This window comes from Oncorhynchus gorbuscha, linkage group LG25 (assembly GCF_021184085.1).
Source record: "Oncorhynchus gorbuscha isolate QuinsamMale2020 ecotype Even-year linkage group LG25, OgorEven_v1.0, whole genome shotgun sequence".
Lineage (NCBI taxonomy): Eukaryota > Metazoa > Chordata > Actinopteri > Salmoniformes > Salmonidae > Oncorhynchus > Oncorhynchus gorbuscha.
The window spans coordinates 2,532,829-2,546,258 of NC_060197.1; the positions used below are offsets into that span (position 1 = coordinate 2,532,829).

Consider the following 13,430-nt stretch of genomic DNA (forward strand, 5'->3'; position numbering starts at 1 on the left):
CTCTCTGCATGATCAATCATCAACGCTCAGGCTGGGGACAGACAGCGCATCTCAGTACGGAGAGCAGTTTACAATGCGTGTTTCTCATCATGGCAACTTTTTATCTTGTGACAGGTAGGTCTACATTTCCTCCAACATAGTCTATGCTACAGTAATATAAAGACTGAATGCGTGTCAAATTTACACATCTTCATCTGGCTTTCGGGGGTCACCTTATTTTCTTTTCAGCCGATCACTCGAATATCATTGCGTTAAATTGGAGTGCATGTGAGCACTCTCTCGCAGTCTCTCTCTCTCTCTCTCTCTGCCTCTCTCTCTCTCTCTGCCTCTCTCGCTCTCTCTGCCTCTCTCTCTCTCTCTCTGCCTCTATCTCTCTCTCTGCCTCTCTCTCTCTCTCTCTCTCTGCCTCTCTCTCTCTCTCTCTGCCTCTCTCTCTCTCTCTCTCTGCCTCTCTCTCTCTCTCTCTGCCTCTCTCTCTCTCTCTCTCTCTCTCTCTCTCTCTCTCTCTCTCTCTCTCTCTCTCTCTCTCTGCTCTGCCTCTCTCTCTCTCTGCCTCTCTCTCTCTCTGCCTCTCTCTCTCTCTGCCTCTCTCTCTCTCTCTCTCTCTCTCTCTCTCTCTCTCTCTCTCTCTCTCTCTCTCTCTCTCTCTCTCTCTCTCTCTCTCTCTCTCTCTCTCTGCCTCTCTCTCTCTCTCTCTGCCTCTCTCTCTCTGCCTCTCTCTCTCTGCCTCTCTCTCTCTGCCTCTCTCTCTGCCTCTCTCTCTCTGCCTCTCTCTCTCTCTGCCTCTCTCTCTCTGCCTCTCTCTCTCTGCCTCTCTCTCTGCCTCTCTCTCTCCCTCTCTCTCTCTCTCTCCCTCTCTCTCTCTCTCTCTCTCTCCCCTCTCTCTCTCTCTCTCTGCCTCTCTCCCTCTCTCTCTGCCTCTCTCTCTCTCTCTCTCTCTCTCTCTCTGCCTCTCTCTCTCTCTCTCTCTCTGCCTCTCCCTCTCTCTCTCTCTGCTCTCTCTCTCTCTGCCTCTCTCTCTCTCTGCCTCTCTCTCTCTCTGCCTCTCTCTCTCTGCCTCTCTCTCTCTGCCTCTCTCTCTCTGCCTCTCTCTCTCTGCCTCTCTCTCTCTGCCTCTCTCCCTCTCCCTCTCTCTCTCTCTCTCTCTCTCTCTCTCTCTCTCTCTCTCTCTCTCTCAATTCCATTCAAATTGCATCCAAAATAGATCATTCTGTTCAAGAATCTACTAGAAAATCTACGGCAAGATCTAAAAATGGTTGTCTAGCAATGATCAACAACCAATTTGACAGAGCTTGAAGAATGTTGAAAATAGTCATAGGTAAATGTTGCACAATCCAGGTGTGGAAAGTTCTTAGAGACTTACCCAGAACGACTCACAGCTGTAGTCTAAGACCCTGCACCTCAGTGCAAGAGGCATCACTGCAGTGCCTGGTTCAAATCCAGGCTCACATCCGGCCGTGATTGGGAGTCCCATAGGGTGGCCCAGTATCATCTGGGTTTGGCCTGGGTAGGCTGTCATTGTAAATAAGAATTTGTTCTTAACTGACTTGCCTAGTTAAATAAAGGTTCAAAAAAAAAATCGCTGCCAAAGGTGCTTCTACAGAGTAGGGGTGTGAATACTTATGTAAATCAGATATTTCTGTATTTCATTTTCAATACATGTTTTACATTTCAAAACATGTTTTCACTTTGTCATATTGTGTTGTAGATGGGTGTGAAAAAATATATATTTAATACATTTTGAATTCAGGCGGTAACACAACATGTGGAATAGAGTTCAATCTTGGTTTCATCAGACCAGAAAATTTCTCATGGTCTGAGAGTCTTTAAGTGCCTTTGGTAAACTCCAAGTGGGTTGTCATGCGTCTTTTACTCAGGAGTGGCTTCGGTCTGGCCACTCTACCAAAAAGGCCTGATTGGTGGAGTGCTGCAGAGATGAGAGAACCTTCCAGAAGGACAACCATCTACACAGAGGATCTCTGGAGCTCTGTCAGAGTGACCATTGGTTCTTGGTCACCTCCCTGACCAAGGCCCTTCTCCCCCAATTGGTCAGTTTGGCCGAGTGGCCAGCTCTAGGAAGATTATTGGTGGTTTCAAACTTCTTCCATTTAAAAATGATGGAGGCCACTGTGTTCTTGGGGACCTTCAATGCTGCAGAAATGTTTTGGTACCCTTCCCCAGATCTGTGCCTCGACCCAATCCTTTCTCTGAGCTCCATGGACAATTCCTTTGACCTCATGGCTTGGTTTTTACTCTGACATGCACGGTCAACTGTGGGACCTTATATAGACAGGTGTGTGCCTTTCCAAACCATGTCCAATCAATTGAATTTACCACAGGTGAACTACAATCAAGTTGTAGAAACATCTCAAGGATGGTCAATGGAAACAGGATGCACCTGAGCTCAGTTTCGAGTCTCATAGCAAAGGGTCTGAATACTTACTACTGTAAATAATGTATCTGTTTTTTATGTTTCATACATTTGCAAACATTTCTAAAAACCTGTTTTCAATTGTAAACCTGTTGTCAATGCAATACATTTTAAAATAAAAGCTGTAACGTACCAAAATGTGGACAAAGTCAAGGGGTCTGAATACTTTCCGAATGCACTATAGCTAGCTACATCTAAGGGCTTTGTTTTTCTGTCGTGCGAAATGTGCGGTAGCCTATACTGTATATCATAGGCTATGTATTGGATAATGGAAAAATCATTCAAGTTGTTTTGTGCTTGGGATCATAAAATGTCTTTAATGTATGGTTTATAAAATGTCTTTAATGTATGGCTTATCAGTGCAATCCGTTGTGTCACCAAAGCCCCATATACTACCCACCATTGCGACCTGTACGCTCTCGTTGGCTGGCCCTCGCTTCATACTTGTCGCCAAACCCACTGGCTCCATGTCATCTACAAGAACCTGCTAGGTAAAGAACCCCCTTATATCAGCTCGCTGGTCACCATAGCATCTCCCACCTGTAGCACACGCTCCAGCAGGTATATCTCTCTAGTCACCCCCAAAACCAATTATTTCTTTGGCCGCCTCTCCTTCCAGTTCTCTGCTGCCAATGACTGGAACGAACTACAAACATCTCTGAAACTGGAAACACTTATCTCCTCCACTAGCTTTAAGCACCAACTGTCAGAGCAGCTCACAGATTACTGCACCTGTACATAGCCCACCTATAATTTAGCCCAAACAACTATCTCTTTCCCTACTGTATTTAATTTATTTATTTTGCTCCTTTGCACCCCATTATTTTTATTTCTACTTTGAACATTCTTCCATTGCAAATCTACCATTCCAGTGTTTTACTTGCTATATTGTATTTATTTCACCACCATGGCCTTTTTTTGCCTTTACCTCCCTTATCTCACCTCATTTGCTCACATCGTATATAAACTTGTTTATACTGTATTATTGACTGTATGTTTGTTTTACTCCATGTGTAACTCTGTGTCGTTGTATCTGTCAAACTGCTTTGCTTTATCTTGGCCAGGTCGCAATTGTAAATGAGAACTTGTTCTCAACTTGCCTACCTGGTTAAATAAAGGTGAAATAAAAAATAAATAAAAAATCAGGCTCAGGTAGCATCAGGCTTGAATTTTCATGCTGATCAAAACTCTAATCAATTCCAGACATATTGATGTGCTTTATACACTTCCAATTTTGTCAGGAAAAACAGGGTTATCCAGGAGAAAAGTGATTTATTCTTGGGATGGATCATTTGTAAAATACCAGAGAAATGTTCAGCCCCAGACTGGGCTCTTCCCCTTGTTCCATGTCTCTCTCGCACTCTTTCGGTCTCTCCTTCTCTCTATCTCTCGCTTTCTCTCCATGTCTCTCTCACACTCTTTCGGTCTCTCCTTCTCTCTAACTCTCGCTTTCTCTCCATGTCTCTCTCGCACTCTTTCGGTCGCTCCTTCTCTCTATCTCTCGCTTTCTCTCCATGTCTCTCTCTCACACTCTCTCACTCTGTCTCTTGTTTCTTTTCTCTCTCCAGAAAAGAGAGAGTGTGAGTGGCTCACAGTCATGTCTCATTACAGATCTGAGTGATTGGGCTAAATGCAGGAATCCCTGATTCCCCCCAGCCCTCCTCTGATTAGTTTAGTTAGCACTTATCCGGAGCTGACCCCTGGAGAAATCTCATCTCAGAAGAAAGGAAGGAAGGCAGGCAGGCAGTCAGTCTATGTCTGTGTGGAGTGACTCAGAGTGACTGTCCTTGTAGACTGAAATGAAGAAGCTCCACACACACCAGAGATGTATACAACTGCATGTAGGTTTCCTTCACCCATTAGACGTCAATCACACAGCAAAATACAACCAACCAAACAGCCTAACTCTCACCAGGAGTGATTCAACCACAGTTACCATGACAACCCACCGCTGACTCACCACCTTTTTTACTGGGAGTGTGGTAGAGGCACAGTTGCCAGGACAACCCGTGGTGTAGCCCACCATGGTATTGGTAGAGAGTAAAATGAGAACGCTGGGCACTGTGCTGCGACGGCTTCTGAAAGGAGTTCTAAAGAGTTCTATGCCCTCGTTCTAAGGAGTTCTATACCCTCGTTCTAAGGAGTTCTATGCCCTCTTCAAACATCTGATCACACACTGACAGAGCGGATATGGTATCAATGACAACGAGAACGTGGACCCGCTGCTGAGTGGTGACTGCGTGACAGTTTGGGTTAATCTTGATCTTCAGATATCCTACAGTATGAAACATCACGGAGTCCAGATCTCTTTTATTCAAATCCAACAGCTGTGATCGTGCAGACAGCAGTAACTGCAGACGATGGTAACGGAGGTGACTGTAGTTACGGAGATGACCATCGTTGTTCCTGTAATTACTTCATTATATACAGTACCGGTCAAACGTTAGAACACACCTACTCATTCCAGGGTTCTTCTTTATTTGTACTATTTCTGCATTGTAGAATAACAGTGAACACATCACAACTATGCAATTACACATATAGAACTCTATGAAGCATTTATTTGGGCTGCAATTTCTGAGGCTGTTAACTCTAATTAACTTATCCTCTGCAGCAGAGGTAACTCTGGGTCTTCCTTTCCTGTGATGGTCCCAGTTTCATTATAGCGCTTGATGGTTTTTGTGACCGCACTTGTAGAAACTTTCAAAGTTCTTGACATTTTCTGTATTGACTGACCTTCATGTCTTAAAGTAATGATGGATTGTCGTTTCGCTTTGCTTTTTTGAGCTGTTCTTGCAATAATATGGACTTGATATTTTACCAAACAGTGCTATCTTCTGTATACCACCCCTACCTTGTCACAACACAACTGATTGGCTCAAACGCATTAAGTCGTAAAGAAATTCCACAAATGAACAAGGCACACCTGTTAATTGAAATGCATTCCAGGTGACTACCTCATGAAACTGGTTGAGAGAATGCCAAGAGTGTGCAAAGCTGTCATCAAGGCAAAGGATGGCTATTTGTAGTCAACTTTTTCGTTGACTACATGATTCCATGTGTTATTTCATAGATTATGTCTTCACTATTATTCTACAATGTAGAAAATAGTACAAATAAAGAAGAACCCTTGAATAAGTAGGTGGTCTTTTGACCGGTAGTATATATATATTCAAAATGTACAGTAATGCGGGTACTGACAACGGTGACGGAGGTGAATGTAGTATACAGAGGTTGTTAAACAGGTGGTCTGAGTGTGTCCTTACCGTTGAGAGGGCAGGCGTTGAAGAGGCTGATGTCCAGCGAGCAGGGCTTGTGGGTCACGGCGGTGGTGACGGACTCATACGGATTGTCCTCATCCTCCGGTAAGAACACGTCAAGGGAGGGCGATGGTACGATCTCCGCCGAGCGCCTCGAGTCCTGATATGGGGAGGGAGGGAGGGAGGGAGAGCGTGAGAATGTTGTGGGTAGTTTCACGTGTGGAAACGACAGAATATTTGTTTGTATGTACATTGACAAGCACGGTCAATGTTCAATGTACAACCTTGAACATTGGATTAGCAGTGTTTGTTTACTGCCCTTGGTACCATCAGATCACACAAACAACCCATCATCATAACTCATCCACCTCAAGGACACGGTTCCATTCAAACACTGTTCCGGCCTGCTCCCCTGCTGAATCTAGGGAGTTGATTGTACTGCAGTTGATTTAATAAGCCCAGACCATATAGAGGAAAACACACAAAATACACAGATTTAGCAACAAACAAAAAAAGCTATTAGGCAAAACTGTGACAGTATGTTTTATTCTTCTCTTTCTTTATAACCCTGTGTAACCAGATGTTGATATAGTAGAAAGACTGGAGACCACATATCCCAGGGTCCCCCTCTACTACTGAGAGGAGATAACCATCACCCTCGCTGAGGCCTCTGGCCCGTCACATGACATAGGGAAAAACCAGAAAGCATGATGGCCTCAAGTGCGGTTTCTGAGAAAAATAGTGTGGTGTTGCTCCCTTCAAGTCAAAATAGAAGAAACCATGAGATCGTCCCTCCATGACTCCATTGCAACTGAGCCAAAATGGCTGATGTCCTGTGTGCAACCAGTTTCATGTTGTTCTATTCCTGTGACAGTATGAAAGGTTGAGACCCAGCGGGTTGACAGAGAAACCCTTGGAACTAAATGTCCCTGTCTAAATGGCATATGTGCACCCATGCCAAAGGAAAACAACAGTGAGCAATAGAGTCCGCAGGAAAGGCAGACATTTCTCAACAGAGACGCATGGGCAATAGATGCCTGTGTTTCCCATAATGCACCACTCCATCATCATTATTGAGACGTCGCCCGGGTCACCCCACCATATTTGGTTGCCGTGGTACCGCCGTGGCGATGTCCATGACTCACCCCTGGTGTGTTAATTTCCCCTGAACCCTATCGACTCCCCGCTCCTCTCCGACCTCATTGTCTACCACATTACCCAGACACCACTGGGCCATCAATCACACACTGAACGCATGCAGAGAAGATTAATCATCGTCTTTGATTGAATGATCACTCCCTAGATAATCTGTCCCGTGTACACACACACACACACGTTCACTACTCAATGTGTCGTATTACAGTAGCTAACATAAAACTTCAGTCTGTGTGCTCCTTTTCTCACACACCCACGTGTTGCACTGACACAACCACACACACGTGTTGCACAGACACACACAACCACATGTTGCTCAGACACACAATCACACACACACACACACACACACACACACACACACACACACACACACACACACACACACACACACACACACACACACACACACACACACACACACACACACACACACACACATGTGTTGCACACGTACACAAAAGACCAGCAGGTCTATTGAATTGAGTCACATTACTCTAGCACAAGTACCAGCCAGTGATGTCACACGTGGTTTCAGACAGTAATAGTATGGTATGGGTTAACATTTCACGTCAATATGTTTACAGTCATCAGAAGTAATTACACTCCATAAAAAACTTGAGACAAAAACTGTGGCTCTGCGAATTGAGTCCCCTTATCAGTTACAGCCAACACCCTTTATACTGGGATTTCCTGATAGATGAAGAACCCAAGAGAAACTGTCCCAAATGGCATCATATTACCGAAATAGTGCCCTAATGCCCTGGTCAAAAGTAGTGCACTATAAAGGAAACGGGGTGCCAATTGGGACGCAACCTTTCTCTGGAGCTGTCATGGGTTCCCCTTCTGGGGCTTATTAGACAACTTGGGTTCTTTGTGTAACCCATCTCTGGGTGCAGTGGTCCAGAGGGAGAAGACAGGAATGCCTGTCTTTATCTTCCACATCAAACCATCTCTCTCTTTTCTCATTCTCTATCCTCTCTGACTTCCTAATGTACATCATGTTCCCTCGCTGTCACAATATCCCTTTCATCACTTTTCTCCCACTCTGTCTGTTCTTATTTCACATTCTCTCTCTCTCTCTCTCTCTCTCTCGTTCTCTCTCTCTCTCTCTGTCTCGTTCGCTCTCTCTCTCTCTCTCTCTCTCTCTCTCTCTCTCTCTCTCTCTCTCTCTCTCTCTCTCTCTCTCTCTCTCTCTCTCTCTCTCTCTCTCTCTCTCTCTCTCTCTCTCTCTCTCTCTCTCTCTCTCTCTCTCTCTCTCTCTCTCTCTCTCTCTCTCTCTCTCTCTCTCTCTCTGAAATCTAAATCTACAAACCAAATCTACAAACCAAATCTCATTCTCTGGCTTTTTATTCTCTCTCTTTTCCTCTTCAACCCTCAAGTTTACTCGTCTGCCTGTGTAAAGAACACACCAGCACCCCAGCCTCTCCCTCTCCTCCTCTCCCTCTCTCCCATCCACCCATCCATCTCAGGGAGAGGGGCAGTGGAGGAACTCCAAACTTACTACGGAGAGAATAAAACAGACGAGAGCAGCGGTGAGAGAACCAGAGAAAGAGAGATGAAAAAGATGAAAGCCTAGTGACTCCAACTTACTTCAGAGTAACTACAACAGTTTTACTGAATCCAGAGGAAAGGAGGGTGTAAAATGAGTTAGAGAAAAGGGCTGGTTCAGAGGAAGGAAGTATGCTACAAGTGGGTTTGAAGCAGGGATTTCCTCCCTCTCTTTTCGGTCTCCCTGTCTCTCTCTCAAACACAATTTTCTTCTATTTGTTCTATCTAAATAGGTAAAGTCATTCAACTCAAAGCGAGAGCCATTCTCTACTACCAGGCACTTTAGTCCTCCAGTCCCCACCTCTCCAGACTCCCACTCAATCAGAAAGTGTGTAAAAGGCCGGCGCACCAGAGACGCCACACCACCATCTGCATACCAAGTCAACTTAGAGGGGCTAAGGCAGTTTGTGTTACCTGTTAATAGTTGATCCCACCTCCACTTCCTGGTGTAGGGGGTGAGAAGGTTGAGTAGGTTCACGCAATGAGCTCCATATCCAAACAAGACGGTGTCTTAAACACACACTTCCTCTCTTTCCCTCTCTCTCTTTATATGTGGAGAGATAGGACACAGAGGAACTTGTGTGTCTGCCACAGGAAGGGAACAGACAAAAAGAGTCCTCCTCCGGCCACTAATTAGTAGTCTCTTAGCAGTGTGTGTGTGTGTGTGTGTGTGTGTGTGTGTGTGTGTGTGTGTGTGTGTGTGTGTGTGTGTGTGTGTGTGTGTGTGTGTGTGTGTGTGTGTGTGTGTGTGTGTGTGTGTGTGTGTGTGTGTGTGTGTGTGTGTGTGTGTGTGTGTGTGTGTGTGTGTGTGTGTGTGTGTGTGTGTGTGTGTGTGTGTGTGTGTGTGTGTGTGTGTGTGTGTGTGTGTGTGTGTGTCAGGCCGGTAACCCAAATAGGAAATCTGTTGATACTACAGTCACGTCCCTGGAGCTACTATCCTGAAGGACATGTGACTCCGACCCGACTGACATCTCTCAGGTTGTGTTCTGTGTGTGTGTGTGTGTATGTGTGTGTGTGTGTGACTACAGTCACGTCATCTCTGGTTGTGTTCTGTGTGTGTGTGTATGCTACTATCCTGAAGGACATGTGACTCCGACCCGACTGACATCTCTCAGGTTGTGTTCTGTGTGTGTGTGTATGTGTGTGTGTGACTACAGTCACGTCACTGGAGCTACTATCCTGAAGGACATGTGACTCCGACCCGACTGACATCTCTCAGGTTGTGTTCTGTGTGTGTGCTTGCAGACTTACAGGTTCTCTTCAAAAAGTTTATCTTATTTTTTCATGTCTTGACCAAAATAATACAACAATAAAGTGCAAAACAGATCAGCCACTTTTTTCATTCAGTCTCTCTTCCTCCCTCTCTCATTCCACATATCCCACTCCTCCTGGTTTCTGTCCCCTGAGCACTGTGCAAACAGTCTCTCCCTCTCTCTCGCTAACCCACTCCACTTTCCCTCGCTCCCCTATCCCTGCCTAACAGACAGACCAAGCAGTTTAGACTGCAGCAGAACTGAAGGACGCTGTAATTTACTGGCATTTCCTCATATTTGATTAGAGGAGGGGGTCGGTGGTCAAGAACCATCGTAGAGGAACGGGGCATGAGAGGACAATAGTCCCTCTGAGACCATCCCACAACACAACGCTCCTGGCCTCACGCCGGGCGGAGGGAGAGCGCGAGAGTGAGATGGCTAGCCTCTAAGAATGGTATTTTACTCAGTGGACAGCTAATCCTAGAGAAATCAGTTACCTCAGCATTAGCTTACTGAGCTCAACCCAGAGAAATCCTCTCCTTTCAGGAAATTACTCCACCTCCCCAACATGGCCTCCCTGAGTAGAGCCGGTGCCAGAAACAGTTTCCCTGAGCACCATTACTAACCCCAAGGACTTGAGAAAACTGCTAGAGCAGGGCCCTCAAGGTACACAGCCATGGGGAGTGCTCCATATCACTCAGGTGTATCCATATCACTCAGGTGTATGGTCATTTTGTTAGTTAGTAAGGGCTTATTCAGGTCTGAGTATGGATGAAGAATCAAGACTGTTAATCTATTGGGATTTGATTTGATTTCCATTACTTCAGTGCAAAAATGATGATGATGGTCATGGTGATGACAACGACCATGACAATGGTGAATACGATAAGGATGAGTTATCCTAATTACCATTGAATTATCCGTTCCACCGTAGCTCTTCCCTGGATAGAACTGCCTAACTTGGACACAGTGATGACATCGGCATTCATTACTCCTGGAACATACTGTACACACCTTCTCTTCATTAACAAGGCGTAACTATAGCAACCAGTTGAGTCATCTGAGTGCGGAACATCTGCAGTCTCCAGAGTAGGGCATCAAGGACAGCCTCTTCATCAGAACCTCAGACAGGTGGTCCAACCAACTGATCAACTTTTCTAGTGAACGTTCCCCTTTCCTTTGTGTTTTGAGAAAGGCCCTGCAGCCGAAATCTTGATATTACAGTTTGAGATGTACTGAAATCTTCAAGAGATTCAGAAAATGAACACGAGAAAATGTTCACCGCTGATCAATGAGCACATTAGGTTCTACTCACACTGATCTGAAATCTGCTTGTGGATTGATTGACACAGTGTGCATGACATCCTTTGTTCTCATGACTCCTTCTCATGTGTCCTTTCTCACATCTACTGATAATAGGGGAGCGATTATCTCATATTGATAGATAAAAAAAAAAAAATGTTTTACCTTTATTTTACTAGGCAAGTCAGTTAAGAACAAATTCTTATTTTCAATGACGGCCTAGGAACAGTGGGTTAACTGCCTGTCCAGGGGCAAAACGACAGATTTGTACCTTGTCAGCTCGGGGATTCGAACTTGCAACCTTTCGGTTACTAGTCCAACGCTCTAACCACTAGGCTACCCTGCCGCCCCCAGATTAGTTAGTGTAGGTCTCTAACTTGTTCTTCAGTCCTTGTTTAGCTAGTGTAGGTCTCTAACTTGTTCTTCAGTCCTTGTTTACCTAGTGTAGGTCTCTAACTTGTTTTTCAGACCTCGTTTAGCTAGTGTAGGTCTCTAACTTGTTCTTCAGTCCTTGTTTAGCTAGTGTGGGTCTCTAACTTGTTCTTCAGTCCTTGTTTAGCTAGTGTAGGTCTCTAACTTGTTTTTCAGACCTCGTTTAGCTAGTGTAGGTCTCTAACTTGTTTTTCAGGCCTTGTTTAGCTAGTGTAGGTCTCTAACTTGTTTTTCAGGCCTCGTTTAGCTAAAGTAGGTCACTGATTTATTCTTCAGCCCTCCAATGACACCAGTATCCAGCGGCTATCCGTATAATCATGTGATGCAGATTATATACTGCAGAAATGCCCCTTTCCAAGGAGATGATTTCTGCCTCCACAGCAACTTCCTTATCACTTGTGAGGAACAGAGCTGAATCATAAAATATGACGAGTTGTATATTAGCTGGTTATGAAGGCCTGGGGTGACTCAGTCAGTATGACTCTTTAGGAGGGACCATAAAGTATATATGACGCAGTGGGGACCCTTAGTATGTGTGGTAGGGGCCTCCCTCTCTCTGTGGAGAGGAAGAGGATTTATGAGCTTTGTAGAGTGGCTGTATGGTCCAACTGTTATATCATACCAGAGAGAGATGGAGATGGAGAGAGAGAGGCAGAGAGAGAGAGAGAGAGAGAGAGAGAGAGAGAGAGGCAGAGAGAGAGAGAGAGAGGCAGAGAGAGAGAGAGAGAGGGAGAGAGAGAGAGAGATGGAGAGAGAGAGGCAGGGAGATACAGAGAGAGACAGAGAGAGAGAGGCAGAGATAGATAGACAGGGATGCCTAGAAGAGGAGAGATGGGTTAGAGAGAAGAGAGAGACAGAGAGAGAGGTAGACGGGATGCCTAGTGGAGGAGAGATGGGTTAGAGAGAAGAGAGAGACAGAGAGAGAGGTAGACGGGATGCCTAGTGGAGGAGAGATGGGTTAGAGAGAAGAGAGAGACAGAGAGAGAGGTAGACGGGATGCCTAGTGGAGGAGAGATGGGTTAGAGAGAAGAGAGAGACAGAGAGAGAGGTAGACGGGATGCCTAGGGGAGGAGAGATGGGTTAGAGAGAAGAGAGAGACAGAGAGAGAGGTAGACGGGATGCCTAGGGGAGGAGAGATGGGTTAGAGAGAAGAGAGAGACAGAGAGAGAGGTAGACGGGATGCCTAGGAGAGGAGAGATGGGTTAGAGAGAAGAGAGAGACAGAGACAGAGGTAGACGGGGATGCCTAGGAGAGGAGAGATGGGTTAGAGAGAAGAGAGAGACAGAGACAGGGGTAGACGGGGATGCCTAGGAGAGGAGAGATGGGTTAGAGAGAAGAGAGAGACAGAGACAGAGGTAGACGGGATGCCTAGGAGAGGAGAGATGGGTTAGAGAGAAGAGAGAGACAGAGACAGAGGTAGACGGGGATGCCTAGGAGAGGAGAGATGGGTTAGAGAGAAGAGAAAGTTCCCAAACATGCCACTTTCACTGCTGTACCCCAAAACCACAACATTTAAATAGGTATAATTTAAAGGAGAGATGACATTAACCATTATAAACTACAACGCTCTTGAATATTTCCTTGAACCTCAGTGGACTTCTTGTACAATGGCTTGGGCCTTTGAATAAGTGCACTAAAGAAGGCTACATATGCATAATATGGTTATTTTCTCCTATCACAGCCATTTAACTTACCCATGTTGTATGTATGGGGACAAAAGAAGGGGGGTCATTCAAAAAACACAGCAACCACTATTATTTCACACAGAGTGAGGCCATATAATTTATCATGTGATTTGTTAAGCCAAATTTGACATCTGAACTAATTTAGGCCTGCATAAACAAAGGGGAGAGTAATTATGCAACAACTATATTTTAGTTATTTAAGTTTTATTCATTTGTAAATATATATATATATATATGTGTAGATCAATGACAAAACAATTACAATTAAATCTATTTCAATCCCACTTTGTAACGCAACAAAATGGAGGTGTGGACTTTCTATAGGCACTGTACAGTATCTAGAAGGATATCTTGGAAATGG

General features: G+C 45.0%; 1 protein-coding gene across 1 annotated transcript in view; it reads right to left on the minus strand.

Moving 5' to 3' along the window:
* The window catches only part of LOC124013588 (ankyrin repeat and sterile alpha motif domain-containing protein 1B-like), a 474,760-nt gene that overhangs the window by 180,448 nt on the left and 280,882 nt on the right, over positions 1-13,430 (minus strand). Inside the window, 1 exon segment of the mRNA XM_046327903.1 lies at positions 5,698-5,851. Coding sequence (XP_046183859.1) covers positions 5,698-5,851 — 154 coding nt within the window.